We start from the raw sequence: 21613 nt of genomic DNA, 5'->3' as shown, positions 1-21613 counted from the left end.
CTATATCTTTAGCTTTCTAAATGTCTCCAGTCTTGTAAATGGAGCTGAAAGAGTTAAATATGACCAGGAAGTGTATGACAGAGCAGGGAGGAGCCCTGACTGATGTCAACATGCTGAAATGAAACTTAAGGCACAGACTGAGGAAAGACGAGCTCTCCAACGCAAAGTGAAGTTTGCTTTGAGTTTTCTGCGCAGCTGCTTTCAAAACTTGCTCCTTCACAGGTAAGAAGTTTGTGTTCTTGTTGCACATGTGATAAAATAAAGCTAAAATGTAGCCCACTGTCTCAGCAGTAGTAGTTGAGTTGTGTGAGTTGTTGTAATTGTGTCTTTGCTTCGTGATTCTTGTCCAGACATGGCGACTGCCAGCAGTCTGCTGTCAGAGGAGAAGTTCCTGTGCTCTGTGTGTCTGGACGTGTTCACTGAGCCGGTCACAACGCCATGTGGACACAACTTCTGCAGGCCATGTATCCATAAGTATTGGGACAGCAGTGACATTTGCCAGTGTCCATTTTGCAAGAGAACATTTTCTCCCAGACCTGAACTCCATGTCAACACTTTTGTGTCTGAGTTAGTAGCTGAGTTTAAGACTCAAGTTCAAGTCAAAGCCTCGACTCCAGAGCAACAACTTCCTGAAACAGCAGATGTTCTCTGTGATTTCTGCTCTGAGATAAAAGAGAAGGCTGTTAAATCTTGTCTGATGTGTTTATCATCTTTCTGTGAGGTGCACCTTGAGCCACATCAGAGAGTTGCAGGTCTCAAGAGCCACACATTATTAGACCCTGTGAAGAATCTGGATGACAGGATGTGCAAGACGCACAACAAGATAACAGAACTGTACTGTCGGACTGACCAGGTCTGTGTTTGTGTCTTGTGTATGAAAACTGATCACAAGGGTCACAATGTTGTCCCACTTGAGGAAGAATATGAAGCTGTGATGGCAAAAAAAGATGAGACAATAGCAAATATCCAGAAGATGATACAATCACGGTCCGAGAAGATAGTTGAAATCGAAACCTCAGTTGATGTCGGGCAGAAAGAAGCTGAGAGAGAGAAAGACGCCAGTGTGCAGGTCTTCACTGACTTGATCCACTCCATTCAGAGAAGCCAGGCCGAGCTCGTTGAGGCGATCGAGGAGAGGTACAGAGCAACAAAACAAAAGGCTGAAGGTTTTCTCACAGAGCTGAAGACAGAAATGGCTGAACTTGAAAGCAGAAGAAACCAGCTGGAGCAGCTGTCACAGTCTGACGATCACCTGCATTTTCTCCAGAGCTTCCCAACCTTGTGCTCTCCTTCAAACAAGGACTGGAGCAACACTGGTGTTCACAGTGACCTGTGTTTTGAGGCGGTAAGAGGTGCCGTGACTCGTCTCAAACAGAGAGTTGATGAAATAATGGCAGAGCTTCCTGAGATCAAAATGAAAAGGATGAGAGAACATGCGGTGGACTTGACTTTTGACCCTGACACAGCATATCGTTCACTAGTCATAAGCCAGGATGGAAAACAAGTGAAGGATGGAGTCACAAAACAGGAAGTTCCCAACAATCCAAAGAGATTTGAAGAATGTGCAGAGGTTTTGGCAAAAGAGGGGTTCACAACAGGGAAGTTTTACTATGAAGTGCAAGTGACAGGAAAGAATAGCTGGATCATTGGAGTGGTCAGAGATTCTGTTGACAGAAAGAAGAACATACCTCTGTCAGCTGAAAATGGGTTCTGGGCTATTGGGCCTGATCTTAAGGGTATATTTAAAGCATATACGACACCTAATGTCATAATCGCACTGAAAGAAGAGCTTCAGAAGGTGGGCATCTTTGTAGACTATGACAAGGGATTGGTTTCTTTCTATAACGCAGATTCTAAATCACACATCTATTCTTACACTGGCTACAAGTTTACAGAGAAACTGTATCCATACTTTGGTCTTGAAGGCGACTCCGCCCCTTTCATCATTACACCTGTACCTCAAACACACTGAGTTTGATCCTCTACAGACCACAAAAAACTAACATGGCCTCTATAAATACTTTCAACAAATCTGCTTCAAGTATTAAGAGCCACTTCTCAGTGTTTTGTTGGTAATCAGATATTCTGATCATCTTTAATATCTGAAATGTTTCCTGCACACATGGAAGTCTGACGCTGCATCATCAGTGGGACTCTGTTCTCTTCTCTGTGGTGTTCTTAACTGTATATAAATGTAAACTGTTGATACTAATGTTGCAGAGTAATGTTGTCAGAAGCTGTTGTGTTATGCTGGATGAGGTTATCAGTGTCATTTATCATTATATAATGCACTATTACTTTGTTAAGATATTCTGTTCATGCATACTTTGATTGTTGAAATAGGTGATATGCAGTAAAGTGTAACATTCCTGTATATACAGCCACTATCCCTGACTATGATGTGTCAGATGGATTACAGAAGTGACTGTACTGGGAAGAGAAGAGCAGTTTGTGTAAATTCTTCATATTGCTGGTTTCTTGAAATGACGAGACTTTGTGCGTTTGACAAGTGGGTGTAAATAAACTACTACTATTAAAGTCAAAGCTGTAAATCATTTGAACATCACTTGAGTGTACAGGTAATGTGTGTGTGAGTCATGAAAATGTATCAGATGGTTACTGAGATGGTGGACATGATAAATATTATACCAGCTAAACATCAACATGTTAGCTCTGTCATTGTAAGCATGTTAGCAGTGGTGGAAAAGTAAGTCCATTTATTAAAGTACTACACTTGAGTACAATTCTGAGGAACTTACTTGAGTATTTCTATTTTAGGTAACTTATACTTCTGCTGCACTACATTTATTTTCCAACAATAGTTACTAGTTACTTTTCAAATACATATTATTAATACAAAATATAAATCCACTGATATATTATGATGTAGCCTTTTATTGTTATTGCTACTTTTACTCAAGTTAAGGACCTGAGTAGACTTCTTCTTCTTCCACCGCTACATGTTAGCATTTAGCTTGAAGCACCACTGTGATTAAATAGCCTCACAGAGCTGCTGGCATAACTTCCATCACAGTTTCTTCCCTTCTCATTGAAAAATAAGATGAAAGATGATATGAAATGTTTCCCTGTGGATAAATTAGGGCCTACATCTTTAAATCTCCTCAAAAATCAATAAATAAAGACAATGATTTGTAAGATATGCAGACATTAGCTAACATTTGTGGGTGATACTTGGCAGAAATACATAAACTGATGAGTAACCTATATCTTTAGCTTTCTAAATGTCTCCAGTCTTGTAAATGGAGCTGAAAGAGTTAAATATGACCAGGAAGTGTATGACAGAGCAGGGAGGAGCCCTGACTGATGTCAACATGCTGAAATGAAACTTAAGGCACAGACTGATAAAAGACGAGCTCTCCAACGCAAAGTGAAGTTTGCTTTGAGTTTTCTGCGCAGCTGCTTTCAAAACTTGCTCCTTCACAGGTAAGAAATTTATGTGTTCTTGTTGCACATGTGATAAAATAAAGCTAAAATATAGCCCACTGTCTCAGCAGTAGTAGTTGAGTTGTGTGAGTTGTTGTAATTGTGTTTTTGTTTCTTGATTCTTGTCCAGACATGGCGACTGCCAGCAGTCTGCTGTCAGAGGAGAAGTTCCTGTGCTCTGTGTGTCTGGACGTGTTCACTGAGCCGGTCTCAACGCCATGTGGACACAACTTCTGCAGGCCATGTATCCATAAGTATTGGGACAGCAGTGACATTTGCCAGTGTCCATTTTGCAAGAGAACATTTTCTCCCAGACCTGAACTCCATGTCAACACTTTTGTGTCCGAGTTAGTAGCTGAGTTTAAGACTCAAGTTCAAATCAAAGCTTCAACTCCAGAGCCACAACTTCCTGAAACAGCAGATGTTCTCTGTGATTTCTGCTCTGAGATAAAGGAGAAGGCTGTTAAATCTTGCCTGATGTGTCTAATGTCTTTCTGTGAGGTGCACCTTGAGCCACATCAGAGAGTTGCAGGTCTCAAGAGCCACACATTATTAGACCCTGTGAAGAATCTGGATGACAGGATGTGCAAGACGCACAACAAGATAACAGAACTGTACTGTCGGACTGACCAGGTCTGTGTTTGTGCCTTGTGTTTTAAAACTGATCACAAGGGTCACAATGTTGTCTCACTTGAGGAAGAATATGAAGCTGTGATGGCAAAAAAAGATGCAGCAATGACAAATATCCAGAAGATGATACAATCACGGTCCGAGAAGATAGTTGAAATCGAAACCTCAGTTGATGAAGCTAAAAAAGAGAAAGACGCCAGTGTGCAGGTCTTCACTGACTTGATCCACTCCATTCAGAGAAGCCAGGCCGAGCTTGTTGAGGCGATCGAGGAGAGGTACAGAGCAACAAAACAAAAGGCTGAAGGTTTTCTCACAGAGCTGAAGACAGAAATGGCTGAACTTGAAAGCAGAAGAAACCAGCTGGAGCAGCTGTCACAGTCTGACGATCACCTGCATTTTCTCCAGAGCTTCCCAACCTTGTGCTCTCCTTTAAACAAGGACTGGAGCAACACTGGTGTTCACAGTGACCTGTGTTTTGAGGCGGTGAGAGGTGCCGTGACTCGTCTCAAACAGACAGTTGATGAAATAATGGAAGAGCTTCCTGAGATCAAAATGAAAAGAATGAGAGAACATGCGGTGGACTTGACTTTTGACCCTGACACAGCATATTGCTCACTTGTCATAAGCCAGGATGGAAAACAAGTGAAGGATGGAGTCACAAAACAGAAAGTTCCCAACAATCCAAAGAGATTTGAAATGTGTACAGAGGTTTTGGCAAAAGAGGGGTTCACAACAGGGAAGTTTTACTATGAAGTGCAAGTGACAGGAAAGATTAGGTGGATCATTGGAGTGGTCAGAGAGTCTGTTGATAGAAAGAAAAACATACCTCTGTCAGTTGAACATGGGTTCTGGACTGTTGGGCTCGATCCTAAGGGTGTATTTAAAGCATATACGACACCACTTGTTATGATCAAACTGAAAGAAGAGCTTCAGAAGGTGGGCGTCTTTGTAGACTGTGACAAGGGATTGGTGTCTTTCTATAATGCAGATTCTAGATCACACATCTATTCTCACATTGGCTACGAGTTTACAGAGAAACTGTATCCATACTTTGGTCTTGAGGGCGACTCCGCCCCTTTCATCATTACACCTGTAGCTCAAACACACTGAGTTTGATCCTTGTTGGTCTTTTTTTAGACCACAGAAAGAAACTACTTTAATTTCTAGTAACACATTTAAGAAATTCACTTAGAATTATTGACTGCAACTTCAAAATGTTATAATCAAACTTAATCTTAAGTAGTATAAAACTGTACCTGCAGTGTTATTCTGTTCTTTTCTCTACAGTGTGCTTTGTTTTATATGTAGATGTAAACTGATGACACTAATGTTGCACAGTAATATTGTCATTCATCATAGTATACCATTACTATGTTTAGATATTCTGTTGCTTTCTCATATACACTTTGATTGTTTAAATAGGTTATATGCACTAAAGAGTGACGTTCTTGTATATCCTTCCACAACACTGACTATGATCTATCAGATAGAGATTTACAGAAAGTGACTGTACTGAGAAGAAAAGACAAGTGAGAATGAGTTCTTAATTTGCTGTTTTTCTTTTGTAATTCACAATGTCCTGAAATAAAGATGTTTGGTACATTTGACAACAAACTACACGTGTAGACTGATTTCATACTCGAAGCTCTGCCACAATATTAAACTCATAGCTGTAAAGCATTTGAACATCTCTTCAGTCTGTGTGTATAATTCATAAAAATATAGCAGATGGTTAATAAGGTGGTGAAAATGATTTGACCTGCTAACAAATCACAATATTAGCCATGTCACTCTGTGCATGTTAGCATGCTGGGGTTAGCATTTTAGCTTAAATCACCACTATTCTCCTACATAGCCTCAGAGCTGCTAGCATAGCTTTAGTCTTATCTTATGCAATAAAATTACAGTTGAAATTAAATGCCTCCCTATGGGTAAAACATCTCTACATGTCAAAAATCAATATATAAAGACTATACATTGTCAGATATGCACAAATTAGGTGTATGCTAAAATAACATTTGGGGTGATATGTGGCCATTATAAACTGGTGAGTGTATTTAACTTTGTAAATAATAATTAATGTAGTCATGAGAGTTCAATTTGGCCAAATCTGAGAGGAAGCAATATAAATAGAGAGGATGAGGTTCAGTCCAAGAAGTCTGAATAGTATTAATAAGTATGCTCCAGGTAATGGTGGAGGATTTATTTTTAAAGGTTATAAGATATGAACAAGGGAGACGGACACAACAGTATATGTACTTCTACTCGAGAAAAGAATATGCTTACTTTTACCAAGGCGAATTCAGGAAGTCAACAACTTATACCTCTGTCATGTTACCTGCTTTGAGAGGCTTGTAAGTCAATCAATAGCAGTCTGCCCACTGTTTTCACTCCTGACTCCTGTCTATGTGCTCCTTCCCCCACACTGACTGTGTGTGTGTGTGTGTGTGTGTGTGTGTGTGTGTGTGTGTGTGTGCGTGTGTGCGTGTGATAGAGTGGATGCACACATTATCCCCGAGTGTGATGCGTGGGCCACTGTTCTTAAGCACCACTGATGGAGCTCATCCGCAACTGTGACTAAAACCTGGTGTGTTTCATTGTACTTGGATTTCATTAATGGGACACAAGCCCATTTTGCTTTAGTGACAGATATCTTGATATATTTTTCAAAGCAGGTCACAACTGAATTTGATGTAGAGTGAAATTAGTGAGGAAGGAAGTGATGAAAGATTAATATTACAACAGTGGTATGGATGTCAAACATCCTGAAGTAGGAGATATGTTGACATATTTTGCACGAGGAAGGCAGTGTGCAGCATGGATATATTGTTATACATTATACTGTGTACATTTAAAATTGCAGTTAGAAAGAGTATATTCTTTTCATGCTATCACACAAAAGTCATCCATCATGTCTGAAGTCTGAGGCATACCATTTTCCCTCTAGTGATACCAGACAGATGAGGGTCAGCTGTGTAAACAGGTAGAAAATTGAAATAGAGGGATTTTAGAGTCGGGCCTATGAGGTTGATGTCAAAATATGAACGAATGGAAGTAAAAGGGAGAATCTGTGACCTGAAAGAAAACCAGGAGAGGGCAGCGAATATCAGAAGACTCCTGGAAGAAGTATTAAAATGGCCAATCACGGCTCTTTCTGTAGATTCAGAATGCAAACAACGCGATGAGTAATGAAACACACAGTAGGTGTTTTGCCTTCAGCAGCCAATGGAAAGCCCCTGCTGTGACTTCACTGATTGGTATGAAGAAAGAAGGCAACATGCTTGAAAGTTCAAACTCAGAGAGAGGAGTGCGTAAAACAGTTTAGACAAGCTCTCAATACTCTACAGAGGGTGTGTGATTTTTATTTATAATTTTAATATTTTATTAAACTCATTTTTTTTGGTCATGAGCATGGGAATCAACTCACAGGTAAAGTGTAACTTCAGTGGTGGAACAAACAAGTGGCAATAACACCATGAATAATCAATCACAAATAGAGGTCATGCATTGACATTTTTACTTAAGTAAAAATACATTTGCAACAAAATGTACTAAATATAAAAGTCCTCATTGTGGAGTGTTAAATCATTGGATCATTGTCATTTTATGCATTAATATATAAGCAGTACTTAAAGTAATTAAGGGTCAGCAATTACCGCTGCAAGTTCACGTGGCGAGGAGGAGGGAGGGGATTGCTGACTGCAAAACGGACAGGAAATAGCTAAAACAACGCTTTAACAGCAGCTTTAAATGTTGTAGTTAGCTGGAGTGGGGTGCTGGGTATCTATACGATCCATAAAATACTTTTTATACATAAGCTTAGTGGAGTGAAAAGAAAATATTTTCAGTGGAATTTTAGTATAACAGGAGAATTAAGTAGCCTAAAATGGAAAGTGAGCCACACATACCTCAGAAGTGTACTTGACTACAGTACTTGAGTTAATGCATGGCTTACATGAACTTTGATCTGTTTTTGTGTTAAAAACTGCACTCTTTGACACCACATCCTCTGTTTTTTCTAAATTTTTCATATGCCTATTTTCTTTATTTGACTATTTACTAAAGATGATATATTGTTAAAAAAAACTCTGCTTCAAGTTACTGTAGCCTACCATAACTAACTTTCTGTAGCAACTATAAAATTAACTTGTTAAACTAACAATGTAACTATGACATTAATTTAAAAAAATGCGTATTTGAAGCTCATTGGTTCTTTACGCAGCCCAGATAATTCTAGAACACTAGTCCTCTCTTCTGATTGGCTGAGTTGAGTTCCATGCCGCTTAAGAACTAGCTAAAACTGCATTTTATTTAATTTAACATGCCTTTTATTTTACGATTTACTAAGAATGATAATGTTGAATTGTTTAGTTTTCTTGTCCTTATTCTTTTCTGTTGTTCCTTTGTGATTATTATTTGTACTGGGGGACTCCATATTGTCAGGAGTTACTGTAGCCTACCATTAAAATAACTTACTAAACTCCCTTAAACTAAGAATTTAACTAAAACATGAATAAAACATTTTTTTATTGGACGCTCATTGGTTCTTTACGTGGTCCAGATAATTCTAGAACGCTGATCCTGTCTTCTGATTGGCTGAGTTGAGTTCCATGCCACTTAGGATCGAGCTAAAACCGCACACCTGTGACTGAGGTTACGTTTAATTAAAATATGAACGTATCACCGGAAATGGGCTACTTTAAACTTTAAATATCATAGCATGTTGGCTACTTTAATAACTGAAGAAAGTATATTATCAGATGAATAATGATACTATCGTGGAGCAGGCTGTCAAACATGTTATATAAGCGGGCGGCTGAGGAGCTTGGTTGTCAGAGAGCTGGTTTGCTGCCTCTGTGGTAAAGTCTGGCGTGAGGAGGTATCTGAGAGATATCCTTTTTCCCGTGGCTGTTATTACAACATTTTGTTGTCACGATTCGTGTCATGTCACCCGGCGGGGGCTGGTGTGTAACGTCGGCGCACGTTCACGCAGTTTGAACCCCCTTTTAACTTTCTCTCTCTCCGGGATTACGCGGAGGACTTTTCCCGCGGTGCACACGAAGGCACGAGAGTAAAGGTAGAAGAGCGGAAGGTTTTTTTTCAGTTTTGCTTCTCAACTTGGTGCCTTTTTTTTCTCTTTTTCCTGGGTGACACCTTTTTTTTATGGAGATTTTTAAAAAATGAGCGAGCAGGTGTCTTCGTTGCCGCGCACGGCGACGCCTGGACGGGTCGCCCGGGTGTTGATGGACACTCCCGTCGGTATCAAACCCGCAACCTTTTAGCCGCAGCACGAACCCTCCCCTCTGAAACACCTGTATCACATTCACAGTATGGATTACTGCACGCTTTTTCCCTCGCGCAAATCCATTTAACAACTTTTTTCTGTGTCTTTTTCTCGGGGAATGGATTTAAATTGGTCGAAACGGTGCCTCTCTACACGTCTGTTTTCATGACTTTCATCTGTACATGTGTGCCAGCCATATATTCGGTGGCTTTGTGTTATTTTTGACACGTTTCTGTGAAGCTTTCACAATCCTCGGGTACACTTCAAAGAGTTGTAGCCTAAATCTCGCCGGCTCTCATGGGACTGAGGCATTCGTCGCGTTGTTTGCTGCTACGGCGGAAGATGGCGGAGGCGGACAGCTCGGAGGTAGGGGACCTTGTGATGTCCTGCACCCCCGATAGCAGCGGGACAGGGACACTCTCACTGTGCTTATTTTAACCGTGACAACACATTTGACTTGCACGTTAACATTTAGGCTACATTTTTCATTCTCTTATCGTCATTCCAGCCACGTTTGGGATCGCTGTTGCACTGCGATGGCGTGCATGCAAAGGGGAAGTGTATCTCCCAGTGTCCTGCAGATGTTAGGCTGATAGGTAGACCCGCTGTACTTTGCAATAACGGTGATAATGCACGCAGATTATTTTGCAGTTAAGGTTAAATGATCCGCTGTGGATGCATGTTGAACGCGGCTGTGTCCGCTGTCCTTGGTGCTGAAACGGAACCTGCATCTTTTTGCCGGCTCTTCTCTGAGTCTCCTCTCCGTGTAATGACAAAGACTGTATATTTATATTTTATAACTGCTTTCTTCCCCCTTCGGTTTGCTCATGCAGCAGGTCCACTGGTGTTGTAATACGCTCTAGACACTATATAGGCTACATCTGGTGCTTGAGCTGTGATATTGCAGTCCCAGTGCTCAAAATGACACCTGCAAGTCTGTCACTGCCATCCCTCAAACCCCATTTGATTAATTGTTGTCTGCAATTTGCAAATCCTGACACAACTCTCCCCCTCTTCTGTCTCTTTCCTCCTCAACAGCGGCAGCAGCCTGTCACGTCCCCCCTCTCTCAGTCGGCCCAGCCCTCCCCACTGCCTAAACCAGTGCCTACTACCCACCATGTGCCCTGCATCCCCCACACGCCTCATGTAGCGGCCCTGGCCACCTGTCCCGGTCGAGGCAAGATTGCCAAGTTCATCAGCCCGGAGGAAATGACATCACGGGACTACTACTTTGACTCTTATGCTCACTTCGGCATCCACGAGGTAGGTAGGGTGAAAGAATGACACCACACGCTTCCCGATGCACCTGAACTCGCCAAGGAGTTTCAACCCTGTTAGTCTGAATTTCTGTCAGCAGGATATGTCAAAAACTGATTTAACACCAACAGATTGTTATTGGCGGATAGGCTTCGGTTTTGGTCGTGATCCAACTTTTCTTTCTGGCATAGATGATATTTTATCCATAATTAAGAAACTGTTGCATGCAGACACTTGATTCCAAATCTGAAAATCAATTGTGCTGTAGCAGTACAGACGCCAAGTTTAAGCCCAAACAATGAAAAACAACAAAACAAAGGTCCAGGCTACAACGGAGTACGAGGGCCACAGTGAGGGAAAAGACTCCGAGAATAAAGTTGTTTATATTACGAGAAAAATGTCACAATATTGTGAGAATAAAGTTGACTAGGTGTGATGTTAGAGGAGTAAAATCAGAAGATCAGTTAAGATGAGGACCATAGAGAACCTTGTGAAGTTCAGTGTAGGTTTCAGAAATAAAGAAATACTTAACCTTTTGGCACATCAGCAACATAAGTATCAGGACCTAAGAATGAACCGAACAGACATGGAGAAAATTAATTCTTTAGTAGTCGCCAAGAAGGTTGCCATGAGACTGTACTCTTGCCAGTTAGTCAATACAAGCTCAAGACGAGTCCTCAGTTCTCTTGCACTTTTAACAAAGCATCCAACCATCAAAAACATGATAACATCCCTTTAAAAAAACAATTTCAGGAGCTTAAAGTTCAAAGCTGCGACCTCTAGCACCTCTTTAAAATAACACATTTTACTCAAATGTCAAAATTCAACATGTGCTTCCTGCAAAATTAAAAGCAACTCCAAATATTAGCATCAGAGGCAACTGTCAAACTACTCAACTTCCAGTCAAAAAATCTGTTTTTCTTCTCCAGTATTTTAAATGTTTGAGCTTCACTGTGTTGAATTATGACATGTGTAGAGTTTGACACCAATGTTGAGCACACACTGTTGTTATATTGAAACTTGAAGACTCCAGTTTACATAAACTGTGAATGTACTATTTGCAGATTCATATAATCTGGATTTTTAATGAGGGAGGTGCCATTTAAAAGATTTCAATGTGTTAATTCTACTTTTTCTGCAAAAAACATGTCATACACACATTAAAGTTTTTTTTGTGTGCTTTAATAAATGTGTGGAGGGGATCTTTAGGGTTAAAAAATGATATCTTGTGGAGAAAGGTACTGACTTATCAGCATTGGTGGATAGTGTCTCCTAGCTGACAAAAGAGCAGGCTTTTCCATTACCAACTGGCACAAAAGACACCAGGCGCATGGTAATAGTCCATAAATGAACAGAATCCGTGTCTGCCTTTTACAGTCATCTACAGTGAGCTACTAAACAAGAACGCCGAGCTATACCCCAGCTAATGACCTCGATCTGTGTTGGAAAAAGTTTGAGGACGTATAGACCTTTTTAAATGTCCATATTTAGCATGTGGGTCAGGTTTTTGTCGCCTTGCAGACAAAGAGAGTGTCCTGATTAGAGGAGTGAAAAGCAAGTCTTTCTTTCTTGAAAGTGGGATGTGTGAATGGGCTCAGGGAGATGGATATCAGGTGGTCCCCAAAGGCTTTGTGTTGTACTCCTGTCTATTTCAAGAAGCTTCGCCACTGTCACAACGGCTCCTGGCCTAAATACTGCCTCATCTACCTCATTATACATGAAAAAATGAGGTATGCACAGGCGGAAGGAAGTGTGGGACTGTCTGCTTTTAGCATAATGCATACACATTAGTGTGTTCATTATGTATCATTATGTGTATTATGTTTTCCTTTGAGCTTTGTTATAATTCACACTATTCTCCAGGTCGTCTAAACCAGTTCAGTATAGGATCTATAGTGGTTTGGATGTTATTCAAGAAAAAAATATCTCAAGTTTTATCTCAAAATCGAACAGGAGATGCTGAAAGACGAGGTGCGGACGCTGACCTACCGGAACGCCATGTACCACAACAAGCACGTGTTCAAAGATAAAATTGTCCTGGATGTCGGGAGCGGCACGGGGATCCTCTCGATGTTCGCTGCCAACGCCGGCGCCAAACACGTGTATGGGGTGAGTCAGACAGATACACCCTTCGACCACTCCACACTTTAAATTCTTCATTATAATCGTCCAGCAGCCTCTGCTTCTGTTTAAATCTTCATGAGAGAGAGAAAAAGCAGCGCACCCGTTCAGTGTCCAAATTAATATCATATCTGGCTCCGCCGCACATCATCTCTCATCCATGCACGCACGTAGCCTGCCTCTCTAAAAGCAGCATCTTGTGTTCAGTCAAGAAATTGGTAATCTCTCTCTCAGACAGTCTTACACACAGAGGAAATAAGAGGCACTTTGGTCCCCTTTGAGCACAGCTGTAAGTCACAGGTTATACATTACCAGCAGTGTCTCCCGCAGTTATGTATGATTCATATACTGTATTACGCGTATGGATCGGAGGGCGAAATGATCTATTAGTTTTTATGCTGCACAAGGTCTGAGAGGAGCTGTTCTGTTAGATGGATTAGCAGGGGTTTGATTAAATTTGTCCTTCCGATATCACCCCAAAGGTAAACCTACAGTGCATGGGGAGGGATGATGGTAGCTAACAACGCTGCACTTCACTAAGGAGGAAATGTTTTTTTCTAGCTAAGGAATATATAAAATATGTTTTTATGAATTATTAAGATAATGTTTCAAGAAGTGTCATTTTTTTTGTCCTTGTGTCAACAGATTGAATGTTCAAGTATCTCCGAATATTCAGAGAAGATCATCAAGTCGAATCACCTACACAACGGTAAGTCAAAGTGTTTTTCTTTTCCCTAACTACTATATATCTTATATCCATCTGTCTGAGTGCAGAACTGTGCGATGACATCTGGATAAGAAGGAGCGTGAAAAATCAGCATATTTCCATCATTACCGTCACACCCGGCGATATTAGTCACAGCTCTGATGGTTAACTGGCAGCTCGCCTCAGATGTCAAATAACCATAATCTCTGCCATCAATCAGAATTCCTCTCAGTGGTGCTGATTGTAAAATGCCACCCTGAACTTTGAAGATGGAGGGCTGGCATATATGGTTATATTTACATTTCATGCTTTTGATACTGATGGTAAGGCATACGAGAATTAACACCCACGTGTTAAAGTAACACTTAAATGTGTAGGCTGTTATTAAAACAGTAGTGGTTCCTTCTTGACCTAAACTCAGTTGAAAACATTACAAAGATAATATATTTAATGTTTTATGTCATCAACTTCATCTACAAACCTTATGAGCACATCACACATTTTTTCTTTTTTTAAGCTAGTTCAAAACCTGGTGCCTACATTACCCACAATGCAGCTTAGCCAGTGAGTGACCTCATTAAAGGCAATTTATCAGATTATATGCAGCTTATTCCAGAGCTGTAGACACACTTTAATGTGTAAAATTGGTGGAGTTACCCTAAATATTTTATTGGACATTGCACTCTCCCCTGTTTTGTAGGTTGCTGGTAATATATTTTCCTATTATCCTAGACTTTTTTCATAATATAATGTATTTTTCTTTTAAATTATGACTTTATTTTCATAGGATTCCTTTTCTTGATATTTTATATCTTTTATTCTCATAATGTTCTGACTTTTCTCTTGCTAAATTATGATGTTATGTATGGCCCTAATACTCCATCGTACCAGGCAAAGTCAATACAAGCTAAGAGGCCTCAGTTCTCGCTCTTGAAGACAAGTTTTAAAAAAGAATGAATGTAAAAACCATCAAAAACATGTTTTCAAAACAAAAGCATTACTTACACTTATTTTTTTTACGCAATTACAGATAAAAACAAACTGTTTATTTTTGAGTATTATTATCTAATTAACAGACATGATAATTCTGAACTCCCACTTGTATTACATCTGTATTACTTTGCTGTATATTTCCCTCCTTGTACCTCTGAATCATGGGTCAAAGAGGCCAGAATAGAAAACAGAAAACAATACGACCCAAATTGATGCATAAAATACAGCGGCGTGCCATGAGCGCAGTAATTAAGCTCGACTAATTTACACCGAGGCATTAAAAAAAACAATGTCATCTGAGAATAGAGCCATTGTCCCGATTTGCATTAATGAAGATGATGAAGATGCCGTGTAGTAATTTGTCGCCTGCTGTTTTTGTGGCTCTCTCCCCACTGCAGTCATTACCATCTTCAAGGGCAAGGTGGAGGAGGTGGAGCTTCCTGTGGAGAAGGTGGACATTATCATCTCAGAGTGGATGGGCTATTGCCTCTTCTACGAGTCCATGCTCAACACCGTCATCTTCGCCAGGGACAAGTGGCTGGTATGACGGAGCTGCTGGAGAGTGTGTGTGTGTTGCTGGCTGTACAAATAAGGCTTTGACACATAAACACAGCAGACAGTGATGAAGTAGAGGATTTACTGTACGCTTTTTGCTGCATGTGTCTGCTGTTGCTCAAATGTTGAGGTCATACGTGAATGATTTGGTTTCTCACCTCAGTAGCAGCCTGCAGGCTTCAGACTCGGCACATGAGATCTTATATTACGTGCCAGGTGTGCGAATAATAAAAGTGATGGATGGCCTTTGTGCGTGTGTGCAATGATTCCTAAGGCTTCTCTTCCATTCAGAAACCAGGAGGCCTGATGTTCCCTGACAGAGCAGCTCTCTATGTGGTGGCCATTGAAGACAGGCAGTACAAGGACTTCAAGATTCATTGTGAGTAATTATGGCACATTTGTTAAGTTTTTCTCTCACGTTTATGCCAAGTCATTGCTTTCATCTATCTCTCTCTGTCTCCCTCTCAGCTGTGCAGTGCATAATTAATGGGCACTTTGCAGATAAAGCAAAATTAAATTAAAGTTAAGTTTAAAACAGTGTGGTTCGACTTTGTAATAAGGCACACTTTATGAAAACTTTAGCTAAAAGATTCATCAACGTTAAGGGATATTTTAATTAAAGTTGCATTAATTCATATTTCAGCACTTGGGGACAGCAAAAGGTCTTTGCGTTGACCTAAGATCAGATCACAATGCGAGACTACAAGACTACCTCCAGATGTGGTCAGGCAGATGTGATCACATTACGCATTTACACCTTGTATGAACAATTAGTTTTCCTTTGCCTCCACAGGCATTTTAATACCAGGTGTTAGAATCAAGACATTTCAACACGACAACCAAGAGTTTTTTACAACCTGGCAACCCAGTCTATCAGTACCAATGGCTTGTTCCAATATAGAAACCCTGTGTAAATATGCCTTAGTAGAAGGTAGAAGGCAACCAAAAGTATTTAAACCAGTGTGGTGCCTTTATCCTACAGCACACTCTCTCCTCTAGTTCTGTTCAAATAGCTATAACAGTAGGAGTGCTGAGCTTAACATTGTGATCCAGATCAAAGCAGCTATATTAAAGGTGCCTTTCACACTCGTACTTAGACACCGAATCTGGGTTAATAACTCCTACCGAGTTTCCTTTTACTGCACAGGTGGGCCTCTCTGTTCTATTACATACATACTTTCACATAAATCCCAAAGGAACTCAGTCAACCCGAACCCTCGCGCTCGTATTTTTAGTTTCTCGTTGCGTCGGTGGCATATTCCACCTTCTCATCGTTCAGGCTTAGTGTTTGGCCCCCTGACAAAGATAGGTGGAGTGGAGGGACAGAGGGAATGGGGGAGGAAAAGCCTGCTCTGTGTGTTTTCAGTCCAAATTGTAATATAAAAAAAAAGCCTGCCAGACATGGCGGAGGTGGTGGAGGAGGCCGGAGTCTATTTCCAGGAGGGCTTGTCTTTCTCCACATAAGGGGCTGGATAGACAGAAAGAGCGTGAGCACGGGACTCTTTTCCTGGCAGGGTTAAGCGCTTGTTTTACTTTCTCTTCTACCTGTTTTTTTTGTGTTTGGTCATGCTGACAGCTTGGCAGGAGCAGAGAGAACAGAGAATGAACATTCAGAAAGTAAAAATCCACAAAACACATACTGTGATGCACGTGTTTTCATGTGGGTGCTCCACTTCAAATTTATATGGTGTGTGTGTGTGTGTGTGCGCAGGGTGGGAAAACGTGTACGGCTTCGACATGAGCTGCATTCGCAATGTGGCCATCAAAGAGCCTCTGGTGGATGTGGTAGATCCCAAGCAGGTGGTGACTAACGCCTGCCTCCTAAAGGTTAGTGTGTGTGATGTGGTGCGATGAAGGCGTATGAACACACCTTAAGCATTTGCCCTTCGTGCCTTGTTGTTTTGAAAAAATCTGTGTGTTGTCTGCTATGTGAATTCCTAAAATAAAGTCAGAGACAGCTATCGTCGGCTCAGACTATTTTCTGGATACCTGTAATAGTTTTCATGCTTGAAGAAACAACAGAGGCTCGTCTTTCAACTCACAAATGAACAGAGGATAAGAGCTTTCAGGGAGGCATAGCTTCTCTCTTTGTTCCCCTCACCTCCACCTTTCATTTCATCGCTTTTACCCTTTCACTGTTCCTTCTCTCCCCTTCCTACCCTGCTTTTTTTCTATTTTGAGCATCCAGTATCTTCATTCCCCTTGCGTCTTTTTTGTCTCGTATCATTTCGCAGTCCCAATTCTCACTCCTTCCCCTCTCGCTTCTTCTTCTTACCCATCATCTTCTGTCACATTCTCTGATTTAGACAATGTCAGGCCTCACTTGTCTGAGCGAATACGGAGGTCTTTCCCTCCGCACGATGGTAAAATGTCACGCGAGAGAAGGCATTGAGTCAACCGGCTCCCCATCACTTGCACTAACCCTCCTTTTGTGCTCAAGAAAGTGATTTATGTGTCAGGTTGGAGGGTGGTTAGTAGTTAGTGACATGCTGGTCTGAAGATTAATTCTCACCTTCTGTATCTCTTTCACATGAATGTATTCAGGGCTTATTCACCCTTTCCCCCCCATCTTAATTCAAACTGTCACTCATTCCTCACACGCTAAAATTACAAAATCACTCCCAGGGACTTTTTTCTCTCTCCCCTCCCACACTTTGCTGTATATGATACCGGCCGTGTATCACTGGAAAGGACAGAGGTGTTAAATCACAATCTGTCATGCTGACGCCACATGGCCGAGCAATCCGTAGCCCTATAGGCCGGGCAAGATGAACAGGTTGCAGTGTAAAATCCCCCCCTCCTCCCACACACGCACACACAAACACACAAACACACACACAGACACACACATATCCTCTTAAATACGTCTTCTACATGCAAAGCAGACACACACCTGCTCCTCTCCTATTTTCAGACCCACAGCGATGCCTGCCAGGTAACAAAATGTGATACTTGAATTTGTGGCCATATTCAAAAGGCGGTGCTTGATATAGACACGAGGAAACACACACACACACATACACACAGACACACACGCACACACACACACACACACACATAGCCTCCCTCCCTTGTAGACTTGAGGGAGGACACCCACACAGCATGTGTACTGTGAGCAGGCTTCGTTTGCCAGCCGTGATTCAACCTGTGGGCTTTCACACACACACACACACACACACACACACACATACACACATGCACAATCATCATGGTGAATAATCAAGACGGATTGACACACACATGTAGCGCATGTGTGTGAGAGGTGGCAAGTGGGGGTGACACCTTGTTGTGTGTGTCTGTGCTTGTACATGTGGTGTGTTTCATCACACGGGACATTTCAAGAATTGAGAGGCGCTGATATCTCTTGAAAATATTCATTTGTTTTTTCCAGGAAGTGGACATCTACACTGTGAAGCCAGAGGACCTGTCCTTCACCTCAGCCTTCTGTCTGCAGATCCAGCGCAACGATTACGTCCACGCCCTGGTCACCTACTTCAACATCGAGTTCACCAAGTGTCACAAGAAGACTGGCTTCTCCACTGGTGCGTTACGTCCCCCTAGTGGTCTCCAGCCACACAATTAGTTTTTTCGGCCTACATTTTGAGATTTCCGCCTCCACCCTAATACAGTGAAAGTGAAGGAAGCTTGATATTAAAATTGAAATATCAATATTGCATAAATAATAGGATAATATTGTGTAAATACATCACCTCTTGTACACTTTCACTCTCTTTTTGTTTTGCTGCCTTTCAAAATAAAAGCGGCAAACTTTTAAAAAACACCCTTGAACGAGTAAACGTGAAAAACAACAGCTGATTTAGGTCATTTACACTGGAGGTGAATGAGAATTTGAGTTAACCAAATCTTTAAGCTTTGGTTTCCACAGAAGACATCATTAAAATGTAAGAACTAAGAAAAGTGTTCACACTCCACTTCCCCTACAGTGAAAAACCCAGCAAGTATCCCATATTTCTTTGAGATACAGAGTACAGAGCAGTGAAATCTATTTCGCACTTCAGCATCTCTGCTCTTGGCTACACTCTGCTGGCGCTACACGAGCCGCTGGAATCACCGAGCGCTTCTGATATCGTGGCGTCGAGGATGCCTATAATAGAGAGGGTAGCTTAGCTGTTATGTAAGCTTATGTTAATACATTCATGCATCCAGCACTTACATAATGTTGTGTAGAGGAGGTTCTATGTTTGGCCGAGTCTGTTGGGCCTGAGGCTCAGCATCACTGAAGGAGTTCTCTCCTATCAGCTTCTGTATTTCTCTGGGTGAGTGAGTTTCAGCCACTTTGCTGTTCAATTTATTCGCCTGAGAGAGCTGAGTGCCGATTTTGTAATTTTCATAATTTTACACCTTATCTTACTTCTGTTCACTCTGTATCATGTTTCTTTTTCACACGTTTTCTTCAGCTCCAGATGCTGCCAGCACACACTGGAAGCAGACAGTGTTTTACTTAGAGGACTACTTAACTGTCAAGAAGGGAGAAGAGATCTTCGGCAGTATTGCTGTGAGGCCCAATGAGAAGAACGTGGTAAGACTCGTAAGAAAGAGGCACAAAAGTTCACTATTTTAGATTTTAACAGCCCAGGAAAAGTTTGACATTTTGGAAAAATATGCTTATTAACTTTCTGGCGTACCAATCTCAAATCTGTCCGTCAATCAATGGTTACAGCCAGCAGCCGATTAGCTCAGCTTAGCACAATGACAGGAAACGGGGTAATTAGGCTGGCGCTGTCTAAAGATAGAAAAATTGTCGAAAAACAAACTCTAACCCTCACCAATTAGATACTGTTAAATCTTGTTTATGTGTCTGACTGTTTATTGGCTGCAATCAGTTGCCATGCAACCAGCAAAGACTTGTTGTAAGAGCGTATTCACACTAATGTGGACAAACATCTTTTGTGCACAGTGAGCTGAAAACGTATCAGCCTGCTCGTGTTTCTGCATTTCCAGAGTTGCATCTCAAACTGGTTAAAATATCTGCACACAGCTACCAGGTTTGTTACATAAACACTGTTTGAGTCTCTGAAATGTAGCAAAATGCTGCTAGCATTGTTAGCATTGCAGCTAATACCATAGCAGAGCATGCAGCTAAAGACCATTTTTCCACTCTAATGTATTAGCCGTACACAAGCTGGGCTAGCAGTTTCCCCTTGTTTCTAGGCTTTGGACTAAGTTTAGCTAACTGGCTGCTAGCGATAGCTTCATATTTAGCTACGGGCACGAGAGAAATCATACTTATAGTGAAATAGTGAAAATATACTTAAAAGTACTAATTTTGCTGGAAATGTCCCTTTACAGTATTATAGCTACCACGATTATAAACATTAGACATATACATTATTATTACTTCAGTATTATTAGAAATACTGCTGCTAAACATACTGAAAGTATTAAAAGTACTCTTTGTGCAAATGTCACTTGAGAGTATTATATCTACTATTAGACTATAGTGTATACATACAGTATTATTACTGCATTAATCTATACATTTACAGCCTAATAACAGGTTGAAGGGGAGCTAATTTTTAACATCTTTTTACATCTTCATAGTTTAATATATAAGCTTATCATATGTCTTTTAAGTAACATCTTTATTTTTTAAGTAACTTGCACTTACAGGTGAGGAATAAAGTACAATGTGTGGGGTAGAAATACTACAATTTTGTATTTCAGTGTAAAATGGAGGTAAATGTACATAATTAAATACCACCACTGCATTTCAATACCTTTTATAGCACATTTTTTGTTTGGCTTCTTTCATACAAATCGTTTTTATCTTTTGTAGCGTGATCTGGAGTTCACCATGGAGCTAGACTTCAAAGGACAGCTATGTGAGGCGGCCATTTCCCACGACTATAAAATGCGTTAGACCCACCAACAACCAACCGACTACCCTCAGCCCTTTCGGGACCCACTTGGAGAGGAGGGGCGGGCTCTCCAACAGGCATTCCAGTTGGCCGGCGAGGGCGACCAGACGCGTCCGATCGGATGTTGTCATTGCCAGCACCTAAAGTGATGTCATCAGAATAGGCAAGTATCTATCAGCAATAGTGCCACCAACTGCACCAACTTGATCCACTCGGGCACATCGTTGAATGTAACATCCTAAACGAACTTGATTTTTTTTTTTTTTCTCTCACTGTTCTCTGGAAGTGTTGTATAGTTGAGTATAAAATGAAAAGCATTTATGAGTCTTTATATTGTTGGTGCAGCTAATTGAAAAGTATTGATCTGGCTGATGTCGGGAGGGTTACAGCACAGTCATCATCTGTTTTTCCTTTACTCATTTGTTCAGATTTATTATGCACTGTGTATAGAGGGTACAGTAATCAATTGTGTTTGATTTCATTATTTATTATTTGCATGTAGGAGTTTGTTGCTTCATTGATTTCAGAGAGATGTGAACTGTAATTAATTAATTTCTTTAATTGAAGATAATCCAGAGGAACTGTACTTTGGTGCCAGAGTAAAAACAGAGCAATGCCTCAGAGAAGTAACAAACACAGATGCAATATGACGTGTACCACTTTGTTTTTGGAGATCAGACAAACGAAGAATAAGTAAAAAGATGAACACGATGATGAATAAAATGTCAAAGAATCAAGTCTGAT

At 40.9% G+C, this 21613-nt stretch overlaps 3 protein-coding genes across 3 annotated transcripts; all 3 read left to right on the top strand.

Moving 5' to 3' along the window:
* The first annotated feature begins 116 nt into the window (after nt 1-116).
* Nucleotides 117-2544, top strand: LOC141008226 (zinc finger protein RFP-like). Its single transcript, XM_073480486.1, has 2 exons — nt 117-222; nt 351-2544. Exon 2 carries the CDS (start codon nt 353-355, stop codon nt 1970-1972), a length of 1620 nt encoding a protein of 539 aa, XP_073336587.1. The 5' UTR covers nt 117-222; nt 351-352; the 3' UTR covers nt 1973-2544.
* Nucleotides 2545-3355: 811 nt separating this feature from the next.
* Nucleotides 3356-5688, top strand: LOC141008227 (zinc finger protein RFP-like). Its single transcript, XM_073480487.1, has 2 exons — nt 3356-3444; nt 3575-5688. Exon 2 carries the CDS (start codon nt 3577-3579, stop codon nt 5182-5184), a length of 1608 nt encoding a protein of 535 aa, XP_073336588.1. The 5' UTR covers nt 3356-3444; nt 3575-3576; the 3' UTR covers nt 5185-5688.
* Nucleotides 5689-8784: 3096 nt separating this feature from the next.
* Nucleotides 8785-21606, top strand: prmt8b (protein arginine methyltransferase 8b). The gene is made up of 10 exons (XM_073480260.1): nt 8785-9724; nt 10397-10621; nt 12569-12724; nt 13382-13445; nt 14834-14976; nt 15282-15369; nt 16702-16817; nt 18382-18532; nt 19409-19530; nt 20788-21606. Exons 1-10 carry the CDS (start codon nt 9656-9658, stop codon nt 20869-20871), a joined length of 1218 nt encoding a protein of 405 aa, XP_073336361.1. The 5' UTR covers nt 8785-9655; the 3' UTR covers nt 20872-21606.
* The last annotated feature ends 7 nt before the right edge of the window (nt 21607-21613 follow it).

Source organism: Pagrus major, chromosome 14, assembly GCF_040436345.1.
Source record: "Pagrus major chromosome 14, Pma_NU_1.0".
In the NCBI taxonomy this organism is placed as follows: domain Eukaryota; kingdom Metazoa; phylum Chordata; class Actinopteri; order Spariformes; family Sparidae; genus Pagrus; species Pagrus major.
This window is presented reverse-complemented; position numbering and strand designations above follow the sequence as displayed.